Source organism: Lactuca sativa, chromosome 7 (genome assembly GCF_002870075.4).
Source record: "Lactuca sativa cultivar Salinas chromosome 7, Lsat_Salinas_v11, whole genome shotgun sequence".
Taxonomy (NCBI): Eukaryota; Viridiplantae; Streptophyta; class Magnoliopsida; order Asterales; family Asteraceae; genus Lactuca; species Lactuca sativa.
In genome coordinates this window covers 109,448,739-109,465,131 of record NC_056629.2, presented here as the reverse complement: position 1 = coordinate 109,465,131, position 16,393 = coordinate 109,448,739, and the positions used below count along the sequence as shown (strand labels likewise).

Genomic DNA, 16,393 nt, shown 5'->3' with positions numbered 1-16,393 from the left:
TTAAATCTCATGCATTTGAAACCTCATTTTTTAACTTCCTCAAACCACATTCATTTGAAACTCTTTTTTTTTTAACTAATGCAACTCAAAACTTAATTATGATTTAACACTCAAAAGTTTTATAACTTATATTATGTTTAATTAGCATTTAGTGAAAAGTTTACTATAAAAATGTCAATCTTTTGGGAATACATGCATACAAATCATATACAAATTTCAGAAAGAAAACAAACTTAAAGGTTTTTATGTTGGGTTGAGGTCTTATGACCACTTTTGGAGATATGCTATTATATTAGAGCTTTTAATTTGTAAGTTTGTTATACTAATTCGTTTTTATATTTTCTTCGTTTTTTGATTAATGTAATACACTTTTGGAGATATGCTACTATATTAGAGCTTTTAATTTGTAAATTTGTTATACTAATTCGTTTTTATATTTTCTTCGTTTTTGGATTATTGTAATACAGTCGTTGTATATTGTGGTTTAATCGTTAATATATTGATCATATGTTATATAGGGTGATGTCGAAAATATTTAATTAAATATTTTAAATATGTTTTTTTGTTTTGTAATTGTACCGTTTCAAAAAGATAATTAATTAAAACTCATACATATGTTATATTTTTCATCTCTCTCTCTCTCTCTCTCTCTCTCTCTCTCTCTCTCTCTCTCTCTATATATATATATATATATATATATATATATATATATATAGGGTTAGGATTAAATATGAATCACAAATATAGTGTGATTGTATGACCAATTCTGATCCACTAGATTATTAGATTTAAAGAATGTGTAGTTAAGATGAGGATGACATAATTGTAATTAAGTTGAATAAAATTAATTGTTTTCTATTTTAAAATAAACAGTAAGGATAAATTTGTCAAATTCGCTAACTACAAATTATGGAAAGTAAGAGTATTAAAGAATTTTATTTAATTTCGATTTTTAATAACAAAATTAGTTTTTTTTTACATTTTAGTTAAATAACATTAAGATGATTATTGTAATCGATTTTTATCTACTACATTTTTTTAAATAAATGATTACTGGTTTTTCATTATGTAAGAATATGATATGATATATTCTACATATTTGAAATTCTTTACTAATATGTTTATCTTTTGACATGATTAAATTAATTAACATCATCAATAGATTATATTCTTTGAGAATTCTTGTTACCATTATTCTTTTGCTTCGTTCTGTTGATTATTGTTTGTACATTCTTTAAGAATATAATGTATTATAACATATATCATCAGGAATAACAATTTGTATATTAAAATCATTTTTATTGCTATATTCACATATTCACTTAAGAATTATATAAAAAGTAATACAAATAAGGATGCAATTCTTCTAGGAATATGTATACATGCTTCAATATTAAAATATAAAAAATGAAAACTGCATTCTATGAGAATGTATACATGCTTCAATGTTAAAATATAAAAAAGGAAAACTGCATTCTATGAGAGTGTACAGGAGCATTAATGATAAACATATTTTCAACAAACAAACCTATAATCATCGTTTAAAAAAACGTGAGAAACGCACGCTCTGAGGCGCGCCTTGAGGCGAATCGCAGGTTGATCGATCTAGAGGCGCCGCCTCAGTGGTAAGATTTGGTACGCACGCCTCATACCAGTGAAGCGCATACGATTCGATTGAGGCGGAACGCTTTCCAGATGCGTACGCCTTCAATTTTTGTTTGACTATTTTGACTTTTTTACGTCGACTTTGTTTATACCTTTGTTTTATTGACCGGTTTTTTAATAAAACTGAAAACCCGTTTCATATATTGACCTAATCACCTCATTCGCTCAATATAAATCGCCGCTCATCTCTTCATCTCAAAATCGCATCTCACCTGCACTTCTTCTGATCGAAGGTCTGCTAATATTCAAAGGTTAATTTTCTTAATCTTCTATCAAAAGCACTTTGTAATTATTATTATTATTATTATTATTTTGTTCAGCAAATGATTTCTTTGGGACTATCAATTGTGTAACTTAGGTTCTGCACTTCTTCTGCACTTCTTCTGATCTGATTTTGCTGCATTCTATTTACAGTGAGGATGTCCAGTAAAGGTGGAAGGTCGGACCCTGCTTGGGGTCACAGTGAGGAAGTAATGGTAGAGGCAGAGGGTCAAAAAAAGGCATACAAATATCTAAAATGTAAGTATTGTAGCAAAATCATTAAGGGAGGGGTTCAGAGAGTGAAACAGCATCTTGCTTGTACACACCAAGATGTAGAGCCTTGTCCTAATGTTCCAGAGATAGTGAAAGAGGAAATGCTTCAGTTTTTGAAAGCATTTCAGGCTACTAAATTAGCTTCTCGAACAGCCTTCGAAGAAAACGTAGCAAGTGGGGCATACTACAACAGAGGTGGAAGTGTTGATCCATCATTTACAACTGGTAGCTCTAGGGGTGTTAGAGGACCAATAGATAGATGGATGGTGGGTGGACAGGAGGATGAAATAGATGGTCCAGGACCTATAAAAATTACCCCATCCAATACTAAAGAGCATCGAAACCAAGTTTGTTTGGATATTGGGAGGTTCTTTTATGAGAATGGAATCCCGTTCAATGTATCCAATAGTCCATCATTTACTAATATGGTACATTCTATTGGAAACTATGGACGCGGATTGAAACCCCCTTCAATGCATGAATTAAGAACTTGGATCCTTCAAGAAGAAGTTAAAACAACAACAACAATGGTAGATGACATTAAAGCAACTTGGAAGACAACCGGGGTGTCATTGTTATCAGATGGTTGGTCCGACATGAGAAACCGAAGTTTGATCAACTTTTTGGTCAACAATCAATATGGAACTGTATTTTTGAGGACTATTGATGCATCAGATTGCATAAAAAATGCTCAAAAAATATTTGAGTTGCTTGATGAAGTTGTTGAAGAGATCGGGGAAGATATTGTTGTTCAAGTGGTGACCGACAATGCTAGTGCATACAAAGCTGCTGGAGCATTGTTAATGGAGAAGAGAAAAAACTTGTATTGGACCCCGTGTGCAGCTCACTGCATCGATTTAATGCTTGAAAAAATCGGTGATTTGACTCAACATAAAAATGCTTTGCTTAAAGCAAGAAAGATTAGCAATTTCATCTACAACCATCAGTGGGTGTTAAGTTTATCCCGGAAGATTCTAAAGAAAGATCTACTTCGACCGGCCGCCACGAGATTCGCCACGGCTTTTCTGACTATACAAAGCATTTATGAATCGAAACAAAACTTACAACAAATGTTTGTTTCAAACGAATGGGGGGCATCTTCTTGGGCTAAGAAACCCGATGGTAGAGAGATAAAAAAAATAATTATGGATGAAAGAAATTTTTGGCCTAGTGTGGTTTATTCCATGAAAACCACAATGCCACTTGTTCAAGTTTTAAGGCTCGTTGATGGGGAGCAAACACCAGCAATGGGATTTATTTACGGGGCGATGGACGAATGCAAAGAAAAAATAGCAAAGAACTTGGATAACAACCTCGCTTCTTATAAAGAAATTTGGGACATTATCGATAAGAAATGGGAGTTGCAAATGCATCGTGATTTGCATGCTGCTGCCTACTACTTAAATCCACAATATCGTTGGAGTCCCAATGTTTCCGAGCATCCGGAGATTAAGCGAGGATTGTATGATGTCATGGAAAGGCTCGTGAAGGATACGGCAGTTTATATGAAGATTGAAGATCAACTCGTTGCTTACAAAGAAAAAAGAGGATTATTTGGATATAGAGGTTCTTTATCGACATATCTGACACGTCCACCGGGTATATTATTAAGTAGTTTTGTTATTATAGTTATAGTTTTTATTTTATATAAATTACATTACTTATTAAGTTATTTATAAACATATATAGTTACATGGTGGGGTGAATATGGAGACGATGCTCCAGAGCTCAAGTCCTTTGCAATAAAGGTTTTGGGTCTTACATGTTCTGCTTCGGCTTGTGAACGTAATTGGAGTACGTTCAATCAAGTCCATACCAAGAGACGCAACCGGTTAAACACCGAAAGAATGAACAACTTGGTTTACATCATGTACAATAAAAAGTTGAAGCAAAAGTTCATTAAGAGGACTAAATTAAAAGAAGATGACCCCTTAGTTGTTGATCATGTATTGTCGGATGATGAGTGGATAGCCGCCCCAAGTGATGGTGAGGAAGATGACATTGGAGGTGGCGGGATATTAGGGGAGGAAGATGGTGGGGTAATTGGAAGTGCTAGAGCTGGCAGGGCTATTGGAAGACCTATAGGTGGCGGGACAATTGGGGAAGGGAGTGGAACTAGGAAAAGGAAAAATGTTCAAGTGAATTTGATTGACGAGGATGACGGGGATGAAGTGAATTTGATTGACGATGACGAGGGTGACCGGTTTGAAAATGATGCGAATGATGCTGATTATTTTATTTGAACTTTTCACTAACTTGTGCTTTTTTGTGTGTGTTTCTTAAGTGCCTGTTGTTTTGGAGTTTTAGACTTTGATGTTCTAGACTTATTTTATGTTTTTGAATGTGTTTTTTTATAATTAATGGATTTGATGGTGAAATTAGCTTAAAAGGACATGTTTAGTATATATATATATATATATATATATATATATATATATATATATATATATATATATATATATATATATATATATATATTGTATTCCGCCTCGGGGTTACGCCTCACTCCGCCTCGAGGCTTACGCCTCATGAGGCGGAGGGAAAACGCCTCAAGGCGCGATTCCGTACTTTTAAACCTTGCCTATAATCTAAATCATTCTTGTAGAATACGTGGGAATGACATTCTATGATAATGATATTCTTAAAGAATGTTTTCCATGAAATTCAACTACTCCTACTGTCGTCATTTACTTCTTATCGTCATGTTCTCCAAATGCTACCGATAATCCTCTTCACACCCAAAAAAACGCAACCACCAATTTTTAACCATGCCTAAAAATTTGAGAGAGAGAAAGAGTGACAATAGAAGATGAGTGAAATAAAAAAGCAGATCATCAAAAATGGTTCAAAGATTTATATTATGATAGAAAACATAAATCGTTCTTTCTAACAATTTACAAAACACAATTATAGTGAGATAAATAAATAATCATCAAATTTCAAATGGATTTTTAGGACACACAAACATTAATAAAGGGCAAGTAACTTTCAATCATAAATTTCTAATCAAGAACACCAAATCATACTGTAACACCGTAAAAATTAAAACAACTTTTCGCATTTTCAAACACATTCTTACAAACTCATTCATTCATAAAATGTCATAGTATCATGTCTTTGTTTCACAAAACATCTCCCAAGATCAAAATACATAAAATCCCATGTGTGTGTACGAATCAAGTCGGCGCCTTCCCGCGGTCATCACTGGTACCTAAAACACATAACACGTAACACTGTAAGCATAAGCTTAGTGAGTTCCCCAAAATACCACTCTAACACATAATAGCCACTCGAGGCTGTAACTCTGTCGACCCTCTGGTCAATGTGTCTCAGTGGGGCCCTCCAGCCCCAACTCTCTGTGGGCCCTCTGGCCTTAACTCTATGGACCCGAAAGTCCCAACTCTGTAACTCTAAATCATGCATATCACATATCACAATAAATCACAACACATAAAAAACATGCAAATACACTGGCATATAACTCTATAGTACTCTATAACTCTGTTACCACACTAGGTAAAGTATAGTGAGAAGACTCACCTCAGGCGTCTCGGTAAATCTATGACTCGGTAGAAAATATTGCCTGGCTTTCGCCTATTCACATAAATAGATACTCTTATAAATATAACCCTCGAGACTAGACTCAACCTGCCATTGGCACCCTTAGAAGGGTAAAAGACTATTTTACCCCCCTCTTGACACAAGTACTCCATTGTTGACCAAACCCTAAAAGTCAACAAAAGTCAATGGTCACACTTTGACCCTACTCGCCGAGTGTACCTTGGTAACTCGGCGAGTTCACACATGTCCTCTAACTCTTTGTCCCGCTTGGCACACTGAGTCCCTCCCTATGCTCGACGAGTCATACCAGGCATGAATCGTGGGGCCACCCCGACTCAACTCTCCGAGTCTCAAGAACAACTCGGCGAGTACCGCCTAGAACTCCAGTCCTCTAACCCCTTCCTGACTCACTGAGTCCTCCCCCAACTCAGTAAGTCTACTCACTGAGCAATTTACGTGAAACCCTAACCCTACTCGCCGAGTCTCAAGAACAACTCGACGAGTTCATGCCATGCACAATCTCTACTGACCTCCTGAGGTCAGATCTGTTTCCCCAAACCATAGATCTGGCCTCCCCAAGCATGAATGTCATGTAAAGTCCGAAACTTGATGCTTGTATAACAACAACAAGGCATAAAAAGGAGATTTAGTCCCAAAAATGGCAACCTAAGTCCAATAACCCCAAACTGGTCCATAAAGCTCCAAGGGTTAAGGTCTCTGAACCTCTTTGAGTCCAGATCCAAGGCACAAACTTGAAGAGGGACCATTTGCTCCACATAATCACTCTCCAAAGGGGTTAGAAAACCCTAACTCTAATGATCAACACCAAAACTGAAGGAGGTTCGAACTATTACCTCAAAATGAAGTATCTGAACTCTGGAATTGCTAGGATCACACCTCCTCTTTGCTTTTGGTCACCTCCTTCTTGCCACACCAAAGGTACAAGGATCAAAAGTGACTTTTTCTCCCTCACAACGATTTAGCTCACTTAAGGTTCTCTCAAGGGACTGGTAGCCGCAATGGGAGGCTATAAGTGCCCTTAAATAGGCTCCAAACCCGGGGGATTAGGGTTTCATTAAACAGCGTGGACTCCCTGAGTCCACTAATGGACTCGCCGGACGTAAACCCGGATGAACATCCGCGACCCTACTCGGCTGTGTTTGACACAGTTTCCCTAAAACAACTTCACCCTATATGGGTCTTTGTTTCCCAGGATACAACAATAGGAAGCAATTTTTCTAGATTGCCCGAACCCTCACTTGGCACGAATTATACCTTGGTTGCAACAAAAGATGGAAGAAGCAGAAACGCAAAAGAGAAAGATGAGACTGTTTTTGATTCATTCGGTGCAATCTAAACAAACAAGGAGATGCTCTATTTATAGTGTAAATCGTAACTGATGTCATTATACATCAAAACGTAACAATCAATTAAATGGCATGATTAATTGGTAGATCAAAACCGAAATCGCTTATGAATAATCTTTAATTCGGGTCTGTAACTGTAAACCAAAAAGAAAATAATTGAAAAAATGTTCTCAAACTTTTCTGGTCGACCGGTGGTGCATTTGTACCCACAAGACGCGCGCTTGCACACAAGTTTAGTGACCCGAAGCCATATTAGCTTGCATTTGCACCCCCCCTGCGTGCAAGCAAAAGAGAAAACATTGGTTTCTATTAATCTTACAATAGTAACTAGTCTTTGTAGCTATAAACAAATTTCCTTTTCATTCTCCCACCAATAGGGGTGTTGAACGGGTAAAATTTTCGGGTTTCGGGTAGAACGGGTATTTCCTTAAGAAAATAATACCCGATACCCGACCTATATTGTAATTCGGGTTTTCGGGTTTCGGGTATTCGGGTTTGAGGTCGGGTTGGGTAATTATCGGGTATACCCGAGAATTTTTTAAATGACACTTATTGATCATTTTTTTACATGTTGGTTGGTTTAATAAAGAATCGGGTAGGAAAATGTAACATCCCGAAATATCAAGAGTAGAGTTGAAGGGCTAAAAGAGTAAGTTGTGGAAGAGTGACTCGGTGAGTCCATGGATGGACTCGGCGAGTAGAGTCGCGACTGGGTCGCGTGTTAAGTAGCCGACTCGGCGAGTCAGTAAGGAGGACTCGACGAGTAGGCGCTGAGTGGAGAAAACCCTAATTCCCGGGGTCGAGCCCTATATAAAGAACATAACAGCCCACTCTCAGCCTCTTTATTCATCTCCAAGTCCAGAAACCCTTAGCCTTCGTGTGTGAGTGATCATATCTCAATTGGGAGCTTGAAGGAGATGATTATTGAAGGAATTTTAAGAGATTGAAGGCTTGGAGCAAGGGGCTTTGCTTGGATTCGAATTACATTGCAGTTGGGGCGTCCATTGGAGGTAATATCTCGTTCTTGGACTGATTTTATGTTGTTTCTTCATTTTGGGGTTGTGGGAACTTGTCTATGGATGTAATTGGAAGTCTAGAGGTTAGATCTGAGGTTGCTACCTCAGATCTGGAATGGAGAAGAATCAGAGAGCATGAAAGTCCCTGTGTTGGAGTGTTTAGTGAAGCTTACATGTCCCAAACCCTAAACCAATGTGCAATTGGCCTAGATCTCTTAGGATTCACGTAAAGTTTGCCACTTTACGTGATGGATGAGTGGTAGGAGGCTAGATCTATGTTTTGGAGCAATTGCATGGCTTGGAATGCTTCTGAATGGATTCAGGCCGGTGGTACTCGACGAGTCACATGGGTGTACTCGACGAGTTGTTTGAAGATGAGCTGGGACTCGACGAGTTGGAAGAACAACTCGGCGAGTTGGATGAAGATGGCCTGGAACTCGGCGAGTTGTATGAACAACTCGGCGAGTAGGTTGAAGATAGCCATAGACTCGGCGAGTCTGTTCTTGGACTCAGCGAGTCTTGTCGAAGAGTTCCAATATTCTCTGGTTGAGTCGAGAATCGGTGAGTCAAGGGATGACTCGGTGTCGGTGAGTTGTGTGCGAGAGGACTCAGAAGTTGTGGGACTCGGCGAGTCTCGGGGTGACTCGGCGAGTTAGGTCGCGGATTGAGTGAGCTCTGAGTATGGGAACTCGGCGAGTCATCGGGTTGACTCGGCGAGTAGGGTCAGTCAGGGGTTGACTTTGACCTTGTCCTTGACCAAGGGTTGACTAGTGGTTTCCAGGGGTATTTTGGTAATTGTTGATTATTGTTCGAGTTCAGTGCATTGGTGGCGGTCCAGAGGTGGAGATCGTATCAGTGATCGGAGCAGCTTGGGTTATCTGTTCAGTCGGCAGTTTCGAGGTGAGTTATCCTCACTATATCGACAGGGTCTACGGCACCAAGGCCGACCCTTTATCGGATGGAAATCCGGATAGTTGTCTGTTATGGTATTGCTTGATATGGGCCGGAAGGCATTATTATATGGGCCGGAAGGCATTATGATATGGGCCGGAAGGCATTATATATTATGTGGACCGGAAGGTCATGGCCTGGAAAGGCGTATGTGCGTAAGTAGTAGTATTTTGGCTAAGACGTAGGGTGAAGTTTTGCTAGTAATCGGCTAGGCTGGTATCTTGGTTAGGGTAATGATATGCTATGTGATCGGTTGATCGATTCGCTGACTGTGAACTGTTATATGATTATATGTTATGTGCACAGTTGCTTGGTCCGGGGTTTGACCCGGTATGTATGGCTGTTCTATGATCTGTTATGTTATGTGGGCATTTTATGTTAAGGGCCGGAAGGCGATATGTTATGGGCCGGAAGGCGATGTGTTATGGGCCGGAAGGCAATATGTTATGGGCCGGAAGGCAATGTGTTTTGGACCGGAAGGTCGTGGCCTGGAAGGGCGTATATGTGGTTGGTATTTTTGGGGGTATCTCACTAAGCTTTCGGGCTTACAGTTGTGGTTTTATGTTTTCAGGTTCTCAGGAGACTGTGGCAAGGCAAAGGCTTGATCGTATCGTTCCTCGCGTTGGTGTTTTATGAAATGGACCTGGGAAATACTCTGTTAAATAATGTATTGAAAACCTTTTTGTAACAACGTTATTAAAATGGGTTGTTTTTGAAAAGTTTTAATTGTTTTGAAATTTTTGGTCGTTACAGAAAATACTTCATACAATTAACAAGTACATTTATAATAAGAATACAAATCATTATAATATGTTATGTACTTTTTTAATTTCATTCCGTGCGATAGTGAGAAACTGAGAATTATGATGACGGTTCAGGACTTCAGCTTCAACGTTGTATTCCTTTTGCAAGTTTGCGTTGACTGTCGAGCCATAGTTCATAAGAAGAAAACAAAGGGTTTTATTTTATTTGAAGTGTGCGTACGTGACTGCATTGTATATTTGGTATTATTTAAAAAATGAATTCGGGTATTCGGGTATACCTGAAAATAAATATTCATACCTAAAACCCGACCTATATTATTATCGGGTTAACCTATTACCCGAATGTTCATACCCGTTACCCGTTCTACCCAACCCATTCTACCCGAATTCGAAACGGGTCGGGTGGGTAGAATGGGTTTCGGGTTTTTTCGACAAGCCTACCCACCAATATGGGATGAGTTAAAACCCACTTGACTCATTTATTATTCTCCTTCAATCACTACAAGAAAATTGGAAGGCTTCCTACAAGCTATGTGGTTGGTATTTAGTAGGAAACAACATTTACCAACAAAGTTCGATGCAATTAGTTTGTTGGAAAAAGGGTCATGGGAAACATGGTTGCTACAAACTTCCAACAAAATTTCTGATAAATTTCCAATGGATTTTTCCGTAGGAAACTTCCAACACTTTTCCAACAAAATGTACTGACATGCTATTTTCCTACAAAATACCAACAGAACAAGTTTCCAACCTATTTCCGATGGAATGTTCAATTTAATTAAAAAAAACAAAAAAATAGTAAAAGTTTTAATAAATCCAATTCTTTCTCTGCCCATATTGAAGAAAAAAATTCAATACATTAAACCTATAATAATACAAATTTAATACATTTAACCTATAAAAATACAAATTTCATTACATTTACCTAGCCCATTAATTGTCAAAAATGAAAATCCAAATAAAAAACTTGTCTTGCTTACTTCTTTATATACACATAGCATAAAGTTTAGCTGCATTGGATTCTAGGCCTTGAGTTTGAAAAGTGTTGAAAAAAACAAGTTAGCTATTTTATTGAACTAAAACATATAATAACAATACTTAATTATAACAAAGATGAGTATCATATTCACTAATGGTGCTTCATACAATGTATTAGGTAAACTTCTTGATCCACTGGACTTATTTGAAAGTCCATTTAGCATCTGTTTTCATCTATGAATATTGAATTGTACCAGATCATTTTGAGGGTCTTACTTGTTTGATTATTGGTTTATAAAACACACACTCTTGATTGTCCATTAGTTCTATGAAAATCAAAGGAATCACAATTACTACTTGCAAAAGAACCATCTTCCTGTACTATATATATATATATATATATATATATATATATATATATATATATATATATATATATACACACACACAAAAGATAGGAACCTGCACAAGAGATAATAAACAATTCCAATTTTTATAATCGCTGGTTTCATCAGTATTTCAAACCCTAAAGACAAAAATCTAACAAAAAGGCTATGAAACTATTCCAACAAAAGAGTTAGGGTTTATACCTAAAAAACGAAATTAGGAGAGGGGTTTAAAGTCGGTGGTTGTGGTGGTGGAATGAGATGAATGGGTGGCAGCGACGTCTTTTGTGTTAATTAGTGATATGTGAGCAAATGGCGATAAATGGTAAGGAAGGGATATGACTAGCGATGACATCCAATGTTACTTTGCACTGAAAAACAATCAAATCTTGATATCATGCTTTTATTGTCTTAGAAAACTTGAAAACATGTAAAAGAAATCAACAACTTGAAAACAGTGTTACCTTCTATGATGGTGATTAGGGTTTATGTTGATAAATCGACATGACGAAAATGACAGATCTATGATGTTGATGGACATGGCACTACATAATCGATGATAGATATGGAAGAGCGGGCGGAGAGGCGACATGATAAAAGGAGAAGAGGAGCGATGTAAGGATCTATAAATAGAGAAAATATAGGGAATCTAAAACCTAGCCCAAAAAATTGGGGAATAGATTTATTAAAATTTTCATTTTCCTGGCTCTTTATGTGTCCAACGTTTTTCCTACCAAATTACAATTTTAAATATTAATTAATAATCTGTCGGTTTTTTGTAGGAAAATTCTGACGTTTTTCCAACAAAATCTCTGTCATTTCTATATTCGCGAGTCTTTTGTTGGAATTTCGTTAGATTCCACATTTGTTGAATATTTGTTGGAAATTTGAAGGGAATTACTAACAAAATATATTTATCGGAATTTTTGGTAGTTAAAACCAATTTTTCTAGTAGTGAATTACCATATTTTAACAAGTAATTTCTCATTTATTTTTAATCCGTTTTAGACATGTGATATATCAAAACAAAGATATCACAGAGGAGAACACGGATATATAACCAATAGTCCGTTTTGATTACATTTAGAGTCCAAAATTCATGCTCAAAAATGATAAAAAATCTCATTTTCGGAAATTAATAAAACTAATTTTCCAACATATGTCGTATCAAATTAAAATCAACATTTTCATTAATGATGAAAATGATATATAATACTAACACTGGATGAATGATTGATAAATCAATATAACACGCATAAATAATATACGAGACAATCATGCATAAAGAATGGAATAAACGAAGCTGGCAAATCTATCATTTGATATATAGAACAGACAAGTTCCAGAAATTAGGTGTTGTAGTTTTTATGTACAGGAACCTTCTTCATCTACAAAATAAACAATGGTTACTGGAATACTCAACTCATTTGTCCTTATTCTGTCTGCTGGTTTTTCCTACAATGGTTAGCTATAAAATTAAACCTACGGCGACCTCAAGCTGTGATGAAGGCCATGTTGGTTTGGTCTCTCCAATGAAAGTCTATCCAACTGTATATGCCCTAAGTGAACTACAGTGACCCCACACTTCTCTTCATGTTCAAGTGTTGTTAGACCTTTTTTCCCGTAAACTGTGAAACATACAGTCATCACAGCTGCTACGATGAAGGAAATAACATTGTATATAATTTCCAGTGGACTCATTTCATGATTTCCATACTGTACATTCGCAAATGTCCTTAACAACTTCCCACTGCACAACAAGTAATTATCATTAAAGCTACAAGATATGTTCAATTCTTAAAAAAATCAAGATATATATGATTTCCTATATTCATATTAGCATGAAACTAAATTGAGTAAATTCAGGAATGCAAATATGTAAACATATATAGAGTTTCATTAATGGGAAGGCCTTACCTGTAAATATAGATGAAGGCTTCAGGAATCATTCCGGCGATGGATCCAAATAAATAGGGCCAGAACATGATGCTGGTCACTACTATTGCATAGTTGAATATGGTGTACGGAAATGGTGAAATCCTAAAGAGTGCAACCACTCGAAACTGCTGGAACGAGTCTCCTTCTCCAGCCATTCTAATCATTGCAGCTGTCCGTGGCCATTTCTTCAACCATTGCTACAAATTAATTAATTTTAAATTAACAACTTAATATTTAAGCTATAAATTAAATTATATAATATCTGTCGTTGGTACTCACATGGATGAGATCACGAAAGCATAGGCCAATCAGATATGGCAAAACCATTCCGATTGTTGTTCCAACCATGATTATTACAAATCCCAGTCCATATCCAAATATCATCCCTGCAAGCCACATAGAAGGACCAGATGGCAAGAAGACGATTGGGAAAAGTGCCAAGGAGGCTACAAGTATGAGAGCAAGTGTTGGACGACCAAATTCTGTGGCTTCCCATTCCATCATTGGGATTAGAAGCTGTACTTACACCAACATCAGAAAAATTACATTGTGCTACAGTACTTTTATGATTATGTAAATACGTATTAGCTAGTTTTGTATAACTTCTAATCAAATATAGACAATAGTACGTAGTATTATCAGTGAATTGTTTGATTGCTTTAATTTTACCTTCTCAAATACAATTGGCATTCCCCATTTCACTGAAACGATTGAAACTACAATAGTAACAATGGACAATGATATAACCTTAATCCACCATTTCCAAGACCTGCCACACCTTTCCCTTTCTATTTGCTGAGGGTGTATGTCATCGCCTTCAACATTCTCTTCACTAGATACAACCAGTCTCTCATATTCACTGTCTTCTCTAGCAACATGCTCAGTCTCAGTATTTGCAACATGTTTTGCAATCTCTCCAGAGGCTAGCGTCATCGCTAATAGAACCTGAAATTTATCACCTATATATGGTCAACTAACAGATTGAAAGTGCAACATCTTCAATTGCAGTAAAACAACTCCCTGCACGAATTATTAGATTTCACTAGTTTAAATCGTTATACTACAGTTCAACTTGCACAAATTCGATAATAGACAGGGTAACTGATTGATATCAATGGTCTACAGCTTGCAGATAACAATTTTGGTATTCTTTTATGTTTGAAGGTGATTAGCTCGGCTTATCATTTACACATGAATGTTAGGCCAAGAACCTATATATCATGGACCTAAAGCAATTCTGGAACATCCGTTAATAACTTCACGAATATGATTACAAAAGCAATAAGCATTGTACAAATGGTTTATCTATGAAGAAACAAAAGCTAATCATATCGGCCCGAAGAATTAGCTTGTAATTGACATAATACTGGGACCCTATTGTTGTCTAGCATCATCAAACAACAAAAGGAGCTAAATACGTACAAATAAAAGCTAAAGATGGAAATGGAACAATTCAAATGTTTGAACGAAAGACTCGATTAAATTGTTAAAAAAGAAAAATGTAGAACATTCAGGGAAGATATATTGGGCAAAATAATGAAATGATTAGGGTTTTGATGATACATACAGTCGGTCAGCAGGAGATTGGAAAACGTCGCCTGAGATCAACACCGGCAACGTTCACCTCTCTCTCTTTCCGCTTACTTTTTGGGTTTGCAGAAATCATTTATGATTGGGGATGATGATGGCAGATAAACACAGTTTTTGTGGCCGTTACTAACAAAAAATTCAGGCATTGGTTATAAATGACATCTGCCCATGAAATCCGTGGATGAATATATTCTTAAATTTGATTTTACAACTCATCACTTAGGTTGTTAGGAACCTAGGATATGTATTTAATTGTATTCGTTCGATAGTCCTAATAATCGTCAATATAAATCTTTTATGGATTTTAATATTCTCGGCATCACCGTTTTGTCCATGTACCATTGGAATATAATAGAGGAACGGTCCTACATGCTACATACACTATTATTAAACTCATAGGATTAGTTATTTGATTTTGGTTTTTTTTATTGTTATCTAATTCACTACTAGAAAAATATGTGTGTTCCTAAAAAGTTTTCTTAGGAATATTTTTTTATCCAAAGATCCTACGTATTTACGAGGGAATTCTTAGAAAATGAGTAAAATGCATTTAATATACATCTTGTCAGAAATTCTTCGGACCTTTCTACATATTAACAAATGATTTTACCTGGCTTTGATTTTCTCGGTTAACTATTAATTTAAAAAAAAAAAAAAAAAAACAAATTATGATTTCTTTCAATTTCTTTGGTAATCCAACGGAAGTTTCAACACTTTTTTGAGGGAATTTCTTTTTAACTGGTTCAGATTTCCTTGAAGTTCCAACAAAATCAATGTTTTAAAAACTGGTTTGAACTGACGAACCAGTTGGATCGGGAATTAAGGTTGAAAACGGTTTAACTATCACCGGTTTATGTCGATTTTTGAACCGGATTGAACCGACTGGTTGTTAGATAAAATCCGGTTGAACCGATCAAAATAAACCGGTTAAACCGAATAAAAACACATGGGAAATAACCATTTGCATAATAAATTTTGTTGATTTTTTTCAAATTTACTTAGTTTTTTCAAAATAAAAATATATGGTAAATGTTATAAAGTTTTTTGATGTATTTGTATTCATCTAAAACTACATTTTATTACGGTATTATATCATATTTTCATTTGACGTATATGCATTGATGTAAAACACTAAAACTTATGCTTATATGTTATTTTAATGTATTTCGATTGATCTATGTAACAACCCAAAAATTCAACAAATTTAAAGCTTTTTAAAATAACCCTTTTACTAATAGAAGTGTTAGAAAACCATTGTTTTTAAAACATTATTTAAAATCATAGTCTCCCAAGATCAAATCAGTTGAAAACCAAGGATGTGTATGGTCACGTCTTCGCCTTACCATGGTCCACTGAAAACCAAAACTGTAAGCACAAGGCTTTTTGAGTTCCCCCAAATATCATCACATAAACATAATAACAAACAACAACATGCATATAGAGCCTTTAGCCTGACTGGAACGCTGCATTGGCCTACATATTATCTAGAATGCTCGCATAGCCCTCAGCATGAATGGAACGCCTCCCTGGTCTACAAACTATCTGGAACGCTCACAGAACCTTCAACATGACTGGAACGCCTCACTGGGCCTTCAGCCTATCTGGAACGTTCTCCGGGCCTTCTGTCTGACTAGTACACCCCT

The 16,393-nt window shown here is 36.3% G+C and overlaps 3 protein-coding genes across 3 annotated transcripts; 2 read left to right on the top strand and 1 right to left on the bottom strand.

Moving 5' to 3' along the window:
- The first annotated feature begins 2,726 nt into the window (after nt 1–2,726).
- On the top strand, nt 2,727–3,687 carry LOC111887896 (uncharacterized). The gene is made up of 2 exons (XM_052765765.1): nt 2,727–3,573; nt 3,680–3,687. Exons 1-2 carry the CDS (start codon nt 2,727–2,729, stop codon nt 3,685–3,687), a joined length of 855 nt encoding a protein of 284 aa, XP_052621725.1.
- Nucleotides 3,688–3,700: 13 nt separating this feature from the next.
- On the top strand, nt 3,701–4,633 carry LOC111887895 (uncharacterized). The gene is made up of 2 exons (XM_023884033.3): nt 3,701–3,798; nt 3,889–4,633. The coding sequence occupies exons 1-2, from the start codon at nt 3,705–3,707 to the stop codon at nt 4,440–4,442; spliced, it is 648 nt and encodes a 215-aa protein (XP_023739801.3). The 5' UTR covers nt 3,701–3,704; the 3' UTR covers nt 4,443–4,633.
- Nucleotides 4,634–12,516: 7,883 nt separating this feature from the next.
- Nucleotides 12,517–14,997, bottom strand: LOC111887901 (uncharacterized). Its single transcript, XM_023884038.3, has 5 exons — nt 14,728–14,997; nt 13,830–14,105; nt 13,440–13,676; nt 13,140–13,357; nt 12,517–12,972 (listed from the first exon to the last, which is right to left on the bottom strand). The coding sequence occupies exons 2-5, from the start codon at nt 14,091–14,093 to the stop codon at nt 12,705–12,707; spliced, it is 987 nt and encodes a 328-aa protein (XP_023739806.1). The 5' UTR covers nt 14,094–14,105; nt 14,728–14,997; the 3' UTR covers nt 12,517–12,704.
- Between the last annotated feature and the right edge of the window lie 1,396 nt (nt 14,998–16,393).